Genomic DNA, 17,748 nt, shown 5'->3' on the forward strand with positions numbered 1-17,748 from the left:
TGTATTATTTGTCCTGTGTGTTTTTTGCTTTGTACTGTTTGTTATTGTTCAGTTGTTTTAATTGTGACGTGCTGAAGGGACTGCAGATGAAAATTAGCTATAAGCTAACTCTGGTAAAGTACATCGAATGGCAAAATTTATGTTTAACACTGTACGTGGTCCCAATAAATAAATGGGTCATAACCAGTCTTCACAGTCTGTGTACCTGATGAAAGCTTCTGGAAACAGGACAAGATGCCCAAAAGAAAGCCCGCATGGCCTTATATCACCGCAGCTTGGAGGAGATAAAGTGCTTATTTTCTATGGATGCTGAAAAAAAAGCCAACAAAGGAATTCAAATGTTGAAACAAATTATCTCAAAGACTGTGATCTTGAGGCATTTATTTTCAAAAATATTCAGGACACTTCCTGCAGCAGGGACGCCCCTTCACCTCAGTTCACCTCGCTCCCTGAAATATGTGAAACATACACTGGTCAGGATTCATGATCAGAGTGTCGCTACTGATCAAGGTGTTGATTACACACTGAGAAGCTCTTTAAGTGTGAACATCCATCTGAAACTCAAGGAAAGGCTTGAAAAACATGCGTGCAAGACATGCACACACTGAACACTGAAAAGAAGGGAGAGACATGTTGCAATGATTATGATAAATACACCAGATTTGATTTACTGTTACTAAAATACATTTTTTAATCAATAAATACTCTTACAGGATAACTTTGAACAGTGTGCCCTTTAAAAAAATATGTCCTGCACAACTGCAAATCACATTTATAAATAATGTGTTCTAAGGACAATGGTAATGCTGCAGGGGAAATAAGCATTACTTGCCTCTACTAATAGCCAGTGTTTTGTATTTCTGAAGATGTAATCAACACCAGCAATCTGAGCTTTAATATTCAGCCGATGGTCCAATTAAACATAGGCTAACTTGTGGCAACAGAGCCTGCTGTGTTGAAACTTGATACAGTGTAATTACAGTGTCATCATTTGTGGAAAAGAGAGCTGCAGTATTATGAGTATGCAATATGGAATTTTTTTTCTTTCAGACAGATAGTTAAAATCTAAATTTGTCATCCCAGAGTTTACGATCACCATAGTCCCAGAATGCCTCAGAGGAAACTGACGTGGGATTTTCATGATCTTCTATATAATATGGCAACATCTGTCCGTACTCACAATGTTTATTTGGGAGGTTGAGTTGAGGTTCAGTTTTAACACGGACTTGTTGCAAACATCAACATTGTCAAATACAAAGAAATATTGAAAATCTGAGAAATGTAATTTTTTGGTATGATTGCTCAAGCATTTTCAGTCAGGAATCAAAAGTGAAACATAAAAAAACTATATCGCACTGTCACATAAAAGCTTTGGTCTGTGCACGCCTTTTCTGGAATAAACAACCATATAGTTTTTACACGCACAGGCTCAGGCTTAGTTTACTGCAGCTGCTTTTAAGTCTTTTTCCTTTTACATAAATCTAACAGTACACCGCTCTGCCCCCCATCCCCCCACCTGATTTCTGTATGCTTACTCCGTCATTCACAATGGAAAAAGAATGAAAACATAGGCTTTGGGAATTTATACGTGAAGGTCAAAATCAAAGCCAGTTCATAACAACATGCCTCAACAGTGACAAACATGTCATCAGAAGAGATCATAAACCATGAAATAGGAGCATTAGCCCTATTATCCAGGAAATTGCCTTTCTGGCTTCACAAGAGGCTCTACATTACAGCCTATATAAATGGAAATGCATTTACAGCTTATTTGGATGTACACTTCTATATTTAAAACAAAAACATCTCCTCTCGCTTTGCATTCAACCACACTCCTGCGTTTACTGAAAATAAATGCAGTGACTACTTTAAGGTTGATGTATTGGCAATGATGCTTCTGGGCCTAATAATACCGGGATTCTATTGGGTATCTGAGTCTTATCAGACTTTGCTTGCCCATAGATAAAAACTCAGCTCAATATTCCACTAGGTTACTCACATTACAACGGCCTCTTACACCACAAGGTCATTTCAAGTCCCTGAAGTCTCCTTATCTCCATACTCCTGTGTATTACACTGGATGTGTGTGTTCCACAAATAAAGTAGTGTGTATTTGTGTGGGGTGTAAAATATCAATGTTTTCCAAAGTTAAATGACGATTGACTTGAACCGCTTCAATGCAATCATATTTATTTTGTTGTCTTGCCGCGTAAAAAAAGGCTCAGATTGCAGTTGGCTCTTCACAGAAGACGCTACATTCTTCACTAAAATGTGAAAGCAGAACAAATTATGCACAAATCAAAAACAAATTCCTATTAGTACATGATTGTAAAATTCTACATCACTGAAATTATTTAACAAATTTTCAACCATCGACTTTTATCACCCATTTAGGAAACGAAGTTCATAGGAAACAAAATGACATGAACAGTGTGATTTACAGCATTCTGACACCCAAATATCTTGAGAAAAAATGATTTTAAGTGCTAACAATCTGGTTTTTAAAAGAGAAATAAACTGCAACTGAGATTTTCCAAGTCACTCAAATATCATCGGGATATAATTAAGTGTTTTTATAAATATATACACTTTCATTTAATTTCAACAAAAAATACACTCTCGGATTATCTCCAATTTCAAGAGAAAATAAAAATCAATGAATTGTTAATTCATTCATGGAAATTAAATAATATTTTTTTCTGAATTTATGGCAGTTAATTGGAGTGATTTGTTTAAAATAATCTGGCAAAAATGTCATAATTATCACAACTGATTCATTTAATTTGAGAATGCAATGCAGCAGAGCATATTGAAAACAAACCAGTACATACGTACATATATATATCCAGAATATTCATTATGTATGAAAAAAGTAATTTTGTCAGACTTTTGCACTTAAATAAGAGTAAAGCTGTTACTAAAACATTTAATTGTATAGTTAATATATGTATTTTTGCAGAATATATTAACTATAACAACTAAAAATCAATGATCCTGTGTAAAAAAAAATACAAAAACAACCCCAAATAACAAAATACAACAACAACAAAAAAAACAGCAAACAAAAAGCTTGTGTGCATATCTGCACACCTGATTGGTCAACAGAAGCATCAGGCAATCAGCCTCCTGTCATCAGTGGTCCACAGTATGATCAGTGGAGCGAGATGAGCTGATGCTGGCTCTTTACCCACAAGTCCCTCTGTCCTGAATTGTTATTTTGACCCAGCGAGAGGGGTGGAGAGGCAGAACAACAGGGGGTCCAATCAGAAAGGACAAACCCAGTCCCAGGTCCCATTATTATCATGCAGCGCCAGTCGAGTGTCCAGTTTCTGGGTTTATAGCCAACCCAGTCCAACTCCAGTCCAACCAGTTTAATCCCAGTAGGGGGCGCAGCAGCCCTGCCTCATTATTCCAGAATATTCCCTAGTTCCTCCTAAAATGCGTTCAATTCCAAATCTAAGTAGTTACAAACATTTGACACATTTATTCTTTTCAGGTGCAAATGAGGCAGTTTAAAAAAAATTGTAAAAATTAGTCAACACTCAGAAAAAAATGTAAGAAGCCACCAGCTAACTGATTGACCTCCAACCTGAGGCGCTCAGTGCAGTAGTATGTGTTTATTTGGCCACTTTTCAACTGGAGGCAGGTACTCAAAAAGAGGTAAATACAATAAAATAAGTAGAAAATGAGAAATGGACTGAGAAACAAGAGATGAAAAAGTAAGAAAACTTTGTCAGAACAAGTTCTGGCAGACTCATTGTTCTTTTGGCAGAGTGGGATATGAGTTTTATGACTATGCCTCACTCTTTGCACAATATTCTGTGGCACAATTATACAACAGGCCAGGAAAAATACCAGGAAATAAATCACTGTGATTCAGTGTGTCTGTCCCTGAGTCACTGTGAGAATTGTTTTCAACAAGACACCTGATTCTTTCTGGAATTTCACAGGTAAACAGCCACAAGGTAATGTGTGTCATTTGCAGGAACTTAGCATTGATTGCATTGTGTCATTCACTGTCTGAGCATTGATTGCATTGTACTTGTAATTGGGTGTCTGAGTAATAACTCCCGATCCCACGGAAAGCAGGTGTGAGGTCAGCGGTGGGGACGGATGAGGGAGTCAGGTAGCCAGCAAGAGGACAAGGATGAGGAGGAGGAGGAGTGGACGTAAAGATGGCGTCAGTGAACTAACACTACCTCCAGGTACATTTCCTGAAAGAGAGATGGACATGTGTATGAAAATCTATGATATACACTATATGGTCAAAATTATGTGGACACTCTTAGGACAGTTTTTCATGGTTTGGGCTCAACTCCTCAGTTCTAATTAAGGGAAATCTTTAAGTTAGAGCATACAATGATATTTTAGAGTTTTCTTCCAACTTTGTGGCAACAGTTTGGGGAAGACCCTTGAGTTTGATGTAGAAGAACTTGACTGATCTCAACCTCATCCAACCATCCAAAATCTTGTGGAAAGCCTTCCCAGGAGTAATCATTTGTTTTAGGGTTAGGGTTAGAATTAGGGTTAGGGGTTTTGCATCACCCTGTTGGCGTTCATTTCACAATAATGACCTACTCGCTGTACATTACCTCTTACATTATACATATAATGTGTTGTATTCTTGAATTTGCAACAATGACTATTAACGAATATTTGTGCTTAAACTTGAGAGAAGCAGAGAGAAAAAAAGACAGATAGATATGTATCCATATAGACATATTATAATGACGCCTTTGCTTAAGAAAAAAAAAAAAAATCGAGCTTAAAATGTTGCATCTCACCTTGTATTTGTTGTGAACCCCGTGATGCTGTAATAGGAGAGAGAGAGAGAGGAGAGAGAAGATTTATATAAAGTTGAGGCAAAGAAACAAGTTGCTGATTAGTCATTTTTGCATGCTTAACTTTCTCAATAAAACTGCTGCTTTGTGGAACAAAAGGAGCAAGAAACAGACAAATGACCAGGGGAAGGTATTTACCATTACTCAAAGCCTAACGCTTGAAAAATGAGTACTGACTGGCTGTGCAACCCTAAATATGTCCCCTATGCAAATTCTCTTAAAGGTCGGATAAAAAAAGAGCTTGAGAAGCATGGCAACAGGAAAAGATAGTGTTATGCAAATTAGGAAGAGTAAGAATGATCGAGATTATACAGAGGGGATACAGGAAATGAAAAAGAGGGAGGGGGGAGGACAAGAAAATTCAAAATGACAGAGCGAAACCAAGAAGTGGACAGAAGATGAAAGGAAGAGCGGTGGAGACCCGAGTGAGAAAGTACGGGGGGGAAAAAAAGAAGGTTGGAAAGATTGAAACAAGGTCAGACAGAGAGAGAAGGGAGGGAGAGAAAGAGACGGGATGGGTGGGGGTGTTTGTGTCTGGGCGTCACTTTCTCAGCAGGGGGTGGACTAAAAGGAAATAATGGAGGGAAGGATGGAGGGATGGGAGAGCTGGAGAGAAAGAGGGGGGAAAAAATGGAAACGGTTAAAAAAAGGAACTGCCAGTGTAACATCAGCGAGAAAGGACAGAAGGGTCAGGAAACAGAGATGAGGCTGCACAATTGCAGCTGTTATTAAATCGATCTACAGCCTTGAACCCACCTCTGACACTACAACCCCAAAGACTCATAAGACACAAGCACACACGAGGACAAGCGTGCATTGATGTTTCCAGGAAAGCTAGCACCTATCCACATCCTTCAGTGATCGACTGAGATTATGAGAGAGGAAATGGGCCACTCCAAACTCATCTGTTGTCGACTCACACAGAAGGGAGAAAGGATTTATTAAATGAGGACTTAGCAGAAACACTGTTTGTCTGTGGTATCCATCTTGTACCTACAGGTCTCCGTAGCAACATGTCGCTCTGACAGACATGAGTCACTAAATTACTCCCAGGTTCTGTGCAACTAACGACCATCTAGGGGTTAACGAAGCATTAAATAGCATGCTGGGTCCAGGCCTCTCACTGTGTTGGTGTGTGAGAGAGTGAGAGCAAGTGTGTTTGTTTGTGGGAAAAAAAATCAAAGCAAACAGAAAAGAACAATACTGAAACATTCCCTCCTTTGTACTTCCACAAACGCAACCCAAAAAATGATCATCCATCCATGATCTCGTGCTAATTTTTAATTGAAAAATGTTTGAAAAATGCTTTCAACCCATATTTTAATGCAATTTAACGAAAAAAAACAACTATTAATTAAATCCTTTCGAGTTCAAATTATGTCGATAAAAACAGAAAAGTGTATAATTTCATCAAACATTTTAAATCAATTAACAAAACTAACAGGCAGCAAAAATAAATCTGGTGACGTGCTTTTTTTAGACTTTTGAGGCTTAAACATATTTTGGGTGCAGAAAACTTTACAATACGGCAGCTATAAAAAAAAATTTCCTTCTGTAAATTACAAAATTGTTTTCAAATTGGACTTATAATTAACTTGGTTGAGGGAAAACCTTTCTGTACTGAACCCTAACAATTAGTGTGTGTAACGCCACGCCGCAGTTCGAAACTAAAATGTGCTCATGTTGGAATGCCTGGTGTTTACCCGTCTGTGTGTGATATGTGTGTTTTGATCTGGCTTTAATCAGTTCAACAAAAACTAAACATTGAGGACGTTCGTTTTTGTCAACATCATAATTTTGGTCATGGCGAGCTCTGCCACAAAATGGCGTCCACGGTGGCGTGTCTGCAAGGACGGTGCCGTCTCTGCACTGCAGTCAGAAACATGCAGCATGTGTAACTGTATGTGCACAACCATGGCTAAATGTGTGTGTGTGTGTACGTGTGTGCGTGCTGGTGTATGTGTGTCTTCAGTCGGCAGAACGCCCCACTGCAGAGACAGACACTGTTCCACCATCCCACCTCTCCTTCTCATGCCGCCATTTTACACACGCAAGAGCTAATGCTAACCCCCTTTGGGCTGTTAGCGCTTCATTAAAAATCGTAAAACAAAAATTGCAAAAGGAGAAAAAACTGTGGACGAAAACGCAAAATCGACAAATGCGGTTAAAGTCAAATTTCTGAACGTCGAGGTTTCGGGATCCTTAGAGAGCTCGGCTGGGCAAGCAGTGTGTGTATGGCTGTGCTCGAGTTTTGTCCTTGTGTGTATCGAGTTCAGAGGGTACAAAGGTATTGGGCAAGAGTGGAGGGGGTAAAGGAGGGCAGCGATGTAAGAAATTTCAAAAAAAAAAAAAAAGAGAAAAAAAAAGAGAGCGAAATAGGAGGAAAAAAAAGAAGAAAGAAAGTGGGGAAAATGGTGAAGCTCTGCAAACTGAAATGAATGCAATGGACTGCGCACAGCGGGAGAACGACAGAAAAAAGGGAAGAGAGACCGAGAGAGAAAGGGAATCAATTAGAGAGAGAGGGAAGTTGGTCTGTAATGGTTTCTCACAGTAGGACGGCTGGAGAAGAGAAAAGCGGAGAGGCAGAGCGACAAGAAGAATAAGAGAGATAAACACAACAGGAGGAGTTTTAGGGAGAAGTTGCAGAGGAAAAAAAAAAAAAAAGGTAAGTATGGAGCGAGAGGCGAAGCGAGTCGGTGAAAGATGCAATAGGGGGCTGCGGGGCGCTGGAGATTTCACATGACACCAGTCTGCTGATGCCGAGTCAGAGCCTTGTTTTCTGATGCAACACAGGCTCAAGCACCTTTCAGCAAAGCCCTTTCTCTGGCGTGATTCATGACAGAGTCGTGTTCAAATAAGCGTCACATCACCACACGCATCACGACGCTGATAACCAAAAGCTAAAAACCAAAACATGTACAACACTCCGAGATAGCATCAGGATAGGACAACAAGCACACACGCACACACACAAACAGGATGTCATTAAGAGCCTCCTGCGTCATTAAATCTGTCCTGCCTGGTTTGTTGTGTTCTTGGGTTAATTTAAGGCGATAAACACACACATTCACACACCGGAGAGGAGACCGAGGGACTGGCCAGTGGTAACTGACCTTGGAGCAATGACAGCGTACCTGATGGACCCTCTCACTGTCACCACTCTGTCCTTCAGAGCAGTGTGAGGCAGGTGTGTGTGTGTGTGCGCTCACTGATAATTAATTCAAACACCCACAACAGGGCATCCCCACATGGAAGTGCCTTTTAATCATACTGGCTACTCTCTGGAACCGAAAAAAAAAAAAAGTTTGGGGATGAAGGGAGGGAAGCGCACGGTTTGAAGTTTAGATAAGAGACGAGATTTAGCTGAAGGACAAGAGCTGCCATCACCGAGGGCCACACACACACACACACACACACACACACACACACACACAGGCACGGTGAGCTCTGCTGCCATGCTACCTGTCAGATAAAAGGGTGCCTAAGCAGGAAGGAACCAGGGAGTATGTGAGGTGTTACCACAGGGAACAACACAACAACAGCTGTGGTAAACCACCACTAATGGACAGCCTGAGAGAGAGAGAGAGACCCTCCGACTCTCCTTCATCTCCTCTCTCATCCATCTCGTCCACTCTCCTCTCTCCGGCCTCATGTATTCTCATCCCAACGCGCTCGCCGCACAGCGTGCACACGACAGAGATGGAGCGCAGCGGAGAAACGGGGAGGGGAGTCGGCGAATAACTGTATTGTAGATATGGAGATGCAACAAAGAGATAGAGGAGGGACACGGGTGGGGTGGCAGGGCGGAGTCAAGGGGGGAGGGAGGAGGAAGTGTAAGAGACTGCCATGGATGGTGCCTAGATTAGTTTTGCTCCAGTAGCGAAAGATCATAAAAAATGAGGAAGGGAGGAGAGAGCTGAGGAGACAGAGAGAAGGGGAGGATTAGTGCCACTTCAGGAATGACAGAAGACTAGAAAGAAAGAGTGGGAGGTTGGAGTGGAGGAGGTGGGGGTGGAGAGAGTAAAAGACAAGAAGAGGGAGATCCTGAAATTTAGTCGGGATTAGTTTTGGTTAAGGAACAGGATGAGAGGGAGAGAAGAGAACAAATGAGAGAGGGAAACAGTAGATGGAAGTATGTGCATCTTTCTGAAGTAAAGTAATGGGGCTTTGACAGTAAAGTCAAGTGTGTGTGTGTGTGTGTGTGTGTGTGTTAGTGTGTGTGTCTCCCAACGTGTAATCCAAGTGATTTTAAATATTTTGATTATTTCTGACTCAGGCTCAGACAGGCTGATCAGGGAATACTGTCAGAAGGTCAAGACTACATTAGCATTTTTCTCGCTGAACAACTATCTGTGGTATTTCTAATTAATGACAGCAGGATAATTAACATATAAAAAAAGTCATCAGCCTTCACACTTGGTAATAACACAGCAAATTACTCCCCGTCTCGCGCCGGAACAGCGATGGCATTTAAGAATTCATTCGAGACGGATGGGGCTCTTTTTATTCCATTTTTAATATTTTTTTTCTCCTTTACAACCAAACTGACACAAATTTAATCAAGGCAGCAGGATTGGGAGGTATTCATTAGACGATATGTAAGAATTTAGTGAATGGGCCTCTAATGCGCGCATACACACACACACACACACACACACACACACAGACAGAACATTGCTAGTAGTTTCCCTGGAAAAAAAGTGTGTGTTAGTTCAGCCTGGGACGGCACGACAAGCCCCCTGCAGATAGCGCTGGGATGGGAACTGGGACAGACGTCTCAGACACGCATATGAGGGCACACACACATTAGCACACACACTCTTACACACTACAACCGCCAAAGGACACACGCAAAAGGTCCATAGACCCATTGCAGGAACGCACAAAAACACAAAGTGCGCACACACACCAACAACTGTACAGGGATTCCCACAGTGACTGGGCAGCATTCCCAACCGGAATGGGCAGCTCACTGGACTGGAAGACTAACATTACTCCAGGCGGGCTCTGGATTAGATCAACTCTGGGAATTTCACACTGGGACAGAGAGATGGAGAGAGTGGGAGAATGAGAGAGACAAGGAGGTTTAAAAAAAAAAAAAAAAAAAAAAGGGAGAGAGATGTGCATTAGAGGAAACTAATGCGTAAAAAAACCCCTCAATCCAATTAGGTTTAAAAGCCAACGTGGAGTGAAGAGTGAAGTGTCAGTTCATGTAGTTTTTAAAAGGGAGTTAATCTCATTTTACAAGGTTTAAAGGACGGGTGCACAATTTTTCAAGTCTGTCCTAAAACAATAGTCGGGTGCCCAAATTAACAATGACACATGTTTTTCTTGCTGTAATAATTCCTCCTGTTCATACTGGCCATTAGAAGATCCCTTCGTAATGCACTTACAATGTAAGTGATGGGGGACAAAATCCGCAGCCCTCGTTCCGTGTAAAAAATGTTTTTTAAGTTTATTTGACGCTAATATAAGGTTTCACCCATCTAAATTAGCCAAATCAATTCAGTATCTTTCAGTTACAGTCTTTTTAGTGCCAAATTCCTTCTTTTTCTTACGATTCACAGAAAAACACTGTCCATCGAGACAGAGGGAGGGATTTTTTTTTTTTTTTTTTTTTTTAACCAAAAAGACAGTAACTGTGGAAGATATCCACTTTATTTGACTAACTTGGACAGCTGAAGGCTCACATTATCTTCAGATAATCTTTTAAATACATTTTTTTTTCTCAAAATAAGGAATATGGATCCCCCCCCCCCCCCCCCATCACTTACATTTAAAGTGCACCTGGAGGGGATCTTCTAATGGCCAGTATGAACAGGAGGAATGGTTACAGCGAGCAAAACCTGTTTCACTGTTCATATGGACACCTTTCTATTGTTTTAAGACAGACTTGAAAAATTGTGAACCTACCCTTTAAAGGTGAAGATTGTGGAAGGTGGGTGAAAATGAGATGAGGAAACTGAGGGAACAGTAGTGGGGGAAGTAGCATCTCGACACCATGCTGATAGTGGAGATGTAAGAGGCATGAGTCTCTGGGTGTAAAAAGGGGAAGGATGAAAGGAGGAAGGGATGAAAAGAGGAGTGTACTCACTGGGCTCACAGCACACGGTGACACGCAACTTCATACATGGCAATGGAGGGCCTTCATCTGTGGGTAGAGCTGAAGAGAACAAGAAGAAGAAAAAGGACTTAAATGCTGCTTATTTATTACACCCAACGAGCAGGATTCAAAATGTTAACATGTTAAATAAGAGGAAAATTAGCATAGCACTGAATGAGGTCCTTCCTTTGAGGGATGTTTTAGTATTTGAAGGTTTCTCATGATAAGAACAGCTAAAGATCAGCAAGCTCGTTTTCTTGTTTCCACCATATCAATATCTCATATAGAATAAAGTATTACACCATCTCTACGTGTCATAGAGACGACCACATATCACACTTATTGACGCAAGTAAATAAAATCCACAGTTGAGGGTGCAACCATAAAATAATGCTCTGATTGCAATACTAATCATGACTCACGTGGGAACCTGGCAAACATCATCTGTATTACCTGTCAGTTAATAATTGCTTTTACAAAACAAATCTGTCTAGAAACTGCAGGACTTTATATCTGAATAATTATCTGAATGTATGATATCTAACAGTCTGTCTCACTTTGTATCTTTAATTTCGACTGATGAGACATGGCACAAAATAAAAGTGTGACTACATTGTTGGTACTATCTATAGTGACCAAGAGAGCTCAACTCACACATACAGACAAAACACAACTTTGATGCCACATACAGTACGTCACATTTAGAAAAAAAGCTGCAAATAAATGAAACACAAGCACAACTGAGAATACACAGAAACTATAAAAAAATATAAGCAGTGACAGAAATGCGGCAATTTGTAAGTGAGTGCAAACACAGTTTCCATGGGAAACTAAAAAATGACAACACTTATGATGCTTATCTTAGTTTCACGAAACTAATCTTATCTCAAGGTCCACTTACCTGTCTTTTCCGGAACTTTGACACTATTTGTTTTATTAACATTTTTTTTTTCTCCAAGGTCAAGAATGAACTAAGCGTTGTGATTGTCCTATTCCAATATTTGGAAGATAAAGATATTGGCTATACAACTAGCATTAAGCTTTTGCTAATACTCAGTTATTATAATGCATCAGTTTTTAGTTTCCCCCAGGAAACGTGTGTTGTGTTGTTTGTGACTTGCAGCTTTTCTCTATTTGCTTGCATCTTCCTATTTGGGGTGCATTTCTACATGCTAAATAATGTGGCGTCAAAGTGAATGTGAATTTATTCTTTAGGGCTGCAACTAGCGATTATTTTCATCATCCATTAATCTGTTGATTATTTTCTTGATTAATCAATTTGTCATTTGGTCTATAAAATGTCTGAAAATGGTGAAAAATATCGACCGTTTCCCAAATCCCAAGATGCAACCTAAAATGTCTTGTCTTAGTCTAAAACTAAACTAAAACTAGACTAAAATGTCTTTGTCATGTCCAACAGTCGACAACCCAAAGAAACCAGAAAATATGAGTAGCTGGAACAAAAAAAATTTGGCATTTTTTCTTATCATTATAATTATTATTATATTATCAAAATAGCTGGCGATTAATTTTCTGTTGATCTACTAATTTACTAATCGATTAATCCGCTAATTGTTGCAGGCGTAATTTTTAAATTTTCTTGTGTTTTATTTATTTGCAGCAAGTCTTTTAAAGGTTTGTGTTACGATAAGTTGCAGCAGACTGAACCTTCTTGGCCACCGCAACTATCCCCTCAAATAGTTCCATGTTATGAACAGCTGACTATCAGAGGATGTCAAGGTGTTTCCTGTTTGTGGAGATCGAGACATGGAGAACTAGTGGGCGTTGGTCTGCAGGTCGATTAGCAGTGCAGAGACCCAGAGACAGTCGGTTGTCAGTGTCATAGTTTGTGGGAGCCGGGGAGGGAAGCTTGAGCCCAGCTCAGACTGAGCCAACTAATGCCATTAGTGTTTCTAATACTATTGTAGTGTTCTCCCGGGCTAATGCCATTATACTGTCTCTAGTGCTGCGGGCCCATTCAACACACAAACCCCAGAGCCAGACATTTGGACCAACTTTACGCCTTATCTTTAATGTGGACAAAACACACACAATCACTCTGAGCCCGCTGTGGCCCGACCAGGGGGGGGGAAACCCATTGTTGCTTTTCTCTGAGCTGGCCTGAGCAACCACAATAGCCTACTGTGTGTGTGTGTGTGTGTGTGTGTGTACATATATACATGTGTGTGTTAGCGTGTGTGTGGAACCGCTCTCTCATGCCCTCACAATGCTCCATTGTCCTGCCGATCGCAACAGTAATTTATGTAAAGATTCTTTCTCTCCCTTCATCTCATCCATCCCTTTTCTCCTTCGCTTTTGTTGCTTCTCCCTCCCCCCCACCCTTCCTCTACTGTCAGACTGTGTCCATCTTTTGCTCTTTCACTCCCTCTGTCACTCCTCCACGCTTCTCTACCTCCGTCTGCTTCTCTGCCTGCCTGCCTTTTTCTCCCTCGCTGTCGTCCTGTATTGATCTCCATTTCTTCCTCCTACACTTTGCGGTGCCTCTGTCTCTTTGTTGTCACCCTTCCATATCATGCATTCACTTGACTCTTTCATTCTCTGCCTTGTTTCATGTTCTCCCCCCTCTCTTGGTTGGACTGACACCAGAAGTTGTAAAAAAGTATGAAAAAAAAATGTCAACTGATTTTACAGCCACTAAGCCATTCTCTGTTTTTCTCCCTCCCTTTTCTCCCTCCAGTGGCTTGAAATAAACGAGTGAGGGAAGAGGAGCACAGGAGGATGTAATGGAGAAAGAGGACACCATCACTAAAATTCTGTAACAGCCTACAGGTTTAAAGAAAACATCAAATTAATGTCATTCAGGCTGAATTTATGGAAAACATTAATGCTATAAGCTGCGGGTTGCAGACACTCAAAACCTCATAAAAACATATTGGGTAAAAGTGCTCTCATCCTTTTTTGCTCACATCCCTTAATAATGTAGGGCTGCCTGGCCACCACACTTCCTTTGACAAAGGTCTCGATGCACAGGCTCATGAGCTGAAACCTCAAATATTAACATCTTTTCTCTTTTCAGGCTATTTTACTTTGCTACCACTGTAAAAGTTTTTATGGACCACTATATATTATAGTTTATCCCCATGTTCGGGGTATCGAACCTACTTTTTGAGTATTGATGGTATAGAGCTGATTTGTCGAATTGTAGACCAGCAGAAAATGAATTGGAAACCATTTTTATAATAGTTCAAGTCAATTTTCAAGCAAAAATACCAAACATTCCCTAGTTGCAGTCTCTAAATTGTATGAATATGCTGCTTTTGTTTGTCTTATGTGGTAATAACATAAAAATCCTTTGACTGTAGGTTGAACAAAACAAGCTATTTGAGGATGTTACCTTGGGCTTTAGGAAATTGTAATGAAATTTTTCACTATTCTGTCATATTTTCCGGACCAAATGATTATTCAAAAATAATCAACAGATGAATCAAAATAGTTTTTACTTGCAGCCTTAATCAACAAAAATGGGACCGAAGAAAGTCTGAGTATCAAAAAGTACCGAAAGTTGCCTCTTGTTTGATCAGATCTTTGCTAATCAAGAAACTTCATTTTCAGACTGTATAATATCGGACGGCTGCTTGTTGAAATTGAACAACTGACGCGTTAACAAGTTTGGGATATTTCATTGAATTAATGGGGACCAAAACTCAGGTATTGCATTGGCACGTATCAAAACATTTCAAACAATAGTCAGCCCTTCTGAGTCTCTGAGCAACCACAGAGTAAACAACACACTCACACACACACTCTACTCACAGCTATAGTAGTAGTGGTGCCCTGGCAGAAACTCAAACCCCAGCGAGAAGGGGGTGAATCTTTGGATCTTCTCAGAGAAGCGCACTGGTCCAAACGGAGCTTCGGGGGCGTTACACTCCCATCGCTTGATGGCCCCATTGGTCTCCACGCAGCCCTGGAAAGATGCCTCTCTCACCAGGTAGAGGGCCAGCGTCTCTGGCTGCCCGGGGTCCAGGGTCCCCTTGTTTGGATAATGGGGGCAGTAGATGTCCAGGTAGTCGTTCAGATTCACCTGGACGGACAGTTCTCCTGATGTTAACCTGGCAGGAAGAATGACAAATGGCATTAATATTTCACCCGGCGATTATACCGACTAACACATGACTGAAGGGGAGAGAGAGGCTGTAATTAAGCACTGACAGACAGAGAAAGAGAGGGAGAAGACAGATGACAGGTATTCCATAATTCCTCTGTGCCTGGAGGAGTGTGGATAGCTCCAACAGATGGATAGTTCATCAATATTACACATAATGATTACACAGGGCGATAAGGCAAAGTTTAAAGGAATGCTTGGGGATTTGAAAGAACACAATGAAACAGCTCCATTTGAGCCAAGGGAGTGATCAGACCAGCAAGGGAGAGGTGTTGGGAGACAGAGAGAAAAACAATTCCTCCAATGCTAATTAAGACCACTGAGAGGACTACAGTGTAAAATAAACTTGACTCGCTCTGTTTTCCCCTCTTCCACTGCACAGTACAGATGCACACAAACTTATGCAGACGTGCATGTGCATGCACAACCACGTCTTCAGTCAAGGTTGACTGGCTTTAGGCATAACAACAACTCTGGGCAAGACAGCATCATTAGAACAGAGGAGCTGCATAATATACACTGCTTTAAACTGCGGATTCAAGCTTCATGTCAGCTACAGTATAAAGAGCTACCCATGTACAAACTAATATGGACTGAGAAAGAGATGAGCTAGATTGAAATCAGTGGATGCAGGACACAGTGAGAGAGGTACATGAAGGAATCATAAGGCTTTGTATGAAGCATAACAGCATGAAAAGACAAAGCGGCAGACAAGAAATGAGGAGAGAAATGTGTGACAAATGGAGAGAGGGAATGTGAGCGTTGGGAGTGACATGAGATTGGGTCAAGAGAAAGACAGACTGATGAAAAGAGTTGTTGAGACAGGTTGGCGGAGAGAGGTGGAACAAAGAAAATGAATAAGGAAAGTTGGATGAACAGGTGAAAAAAAAAAGTGGAGTAAAGAGAAAAAGAAAGTTAAGTGTTTTAATTAGCAACCCCAGAGAGTCTGGGTGCAGACACGCAGAGAGGAGAACAACGGAGTGGAGGGAGAGAGGAGACGGACTTTAATTGGTCTCCTCTTCGCATGGAGCGCGGGAGAAAAGAATGAGGGGCAGAATGTGGCTTGGGCAGAAGGTTCAGGTCTGTCAGTGGGAGTCTTTATAGAGGGGTGACAGAGCGAAGGAGAGAGGAAAGGGGGTGCTGGGAGTCAGTGAAGGGGAACATAGGAGGGGGGAAAAAAAAGAGCATGGAATGAGGTTGGGGGGGGGGGACAGCACAGTAGTCTCAAGTTAAGGAGTCGAAGAGGCCAAAAAGAATATATGAGAGGAAGAACAAGTGCAGGGAGAGGTAGGAGGAGGAGACAGAGCTGATGAAAACCAAAATTAAACAGATAGACATGACAAGAAGCAGGAGACTGAGATGGTCCAGCAAATCTGCAGAGGGTATCAAAGATGGATGGAGCAATGAGAGGAGAAATGACAAGAAACCGTCGGAGAGAAGGGGGCCGTATGGCATGGCTTAAAAAAAAAAAAAAAAACTGAAATAGAACTCCACGTTTTCTGTTCACTTTGAACCTGAATGTGGGCGTGGTGGTGTGTATTTCCGACAGAGATAACGGAGCAGAAGAGTGTGTGAGCCGTGGGGATGCAGGTGAGACCTTGGAGGCAGGTCTCACCAAAGCTGCTTCCCGCTCAATAGCTGCCGCGCAGAATTGGCGATCTATCAATGGGACAGGACACCATCGATCAGGATCCCGCGCTCAGGACACACACACTCCCCTGATCAATATCCCTTCTGTGAATGTGTGTGTGTGTGTGTGTGGGGCCACGTCCAATAGCTCTATTACCTGTGTGTGCTAATTACAGCTGAACAGAGGCACTTGACAGATATATATAGATATAGAAATAGATCCATTTCACCATTTGGTGTGTTTAAGCATGCCCTGTCTTCTCACTTTGAGATGGACTGCTCTTGTTATCAATGAAGCTGTCACTGTTTATACTTGATGGTATTTGGTGATCCACTCACACTCTATTGTTTATCTATTGTTGGCCATTTTGGCCATCTTGTGGTTGTAATGTTTTCAATGTTTTCATTAATTAATGTATGTGGTTTGTCTGTTTTTTTTGTTTGTCTGTTGTCTGTCTGTATATTGCTGTATTGATAACTGTATTTCTATTTTTTTATTTATTTTGTCACTCCCCTGTTGTTATGTAGTGATTGTGATATATGTTGGGACCCCCTCAAAAATGAGATGGTACATCTCAAGGGGTTTATCATAATCCTACGTTTTTTTGAAACTTGATTGTCTGGTTAAGAGAACACAAAAGCACATAAGCTTGTGTAAGCACACACACACACACACACACACAGCAGCCAGTTTACTCTTCATACTACCTGTGGTGCTTTCTGAGGCTTCTCTGAGGCAGGGAAATGTTGATTTAGGTGCACCAGCTGTGAAAGTAGTGTGTGTGTGGGTGTGTGCATGGATGTGTATGTAATAATAGACGTGTGCTGTGTCAACATGCTGCACCCCCTGCTATACATGTCATTCACCTCAAGCTTCTCCTGCGCTGCTCAGGTCCTGTGCCCCCCATCCACTCACACAACCCCCCAATCTGCATTCCTCCACACCCCCTTCTTCTTCCTCCCTCGTCTCCCCCCACTTTGGATGACATTCACTCATCCACCCATACATCGCTTCAGAGGCTGCATCTCCCCGTGCTCTCCCTCCTATT

General features: G+C 41.3%; 1 protein-coding gene across 1 annotated transcript in view; it reads right to left on the bottom strand.

The window, feature by feature from the left end:
* Positions 1-2,173: 2,173 nt before the first annotated feature.
* The window catches only part of si:dkey-246i14.3 (ephrin A4), a 33,311-nt gene continuing 17,736 nt past the window's right edge, over positions 2,174-17,748 (bottom strand). Inside the window, exons 3-6 of the mRNA XM_044359950.1 lie at positions 14,719-15,017; positions 10,936-11,004; positions 4,785-4,811; positions 2,174-4,214 (exon numbers count right to left, since the gene is read on the bottom strand). Of these exons, the coding sequence (XP_044215885.1) occupies positions 4,123-4,214; positions 4,785-4,811; positions 10,936-11,004; positions 14,719-15,017 (487 nt within the window). The 3' untranslated portion in view covers positions 2,174-4,122. The remainder of the gene's footprint in view (positions 4,215-4,784; positions 4,812-10,935; positions 11,005-14,718; positions 15,018-17,748) is intronic.

Source organism: Thunnus albacares, chromosome 8 (genome assembly GCF_914725855.1).
Source record: "Thunnus albacares chromosome 8, fThuAlb1.1, whole genome shotgun sequence".
Classification (NCBI taxonomy): Eukaryota; Metazoa; Chordata; class Actinopteri; order Scombriformes; family Scombridae; genus Thunnus; species Thunnus albacares.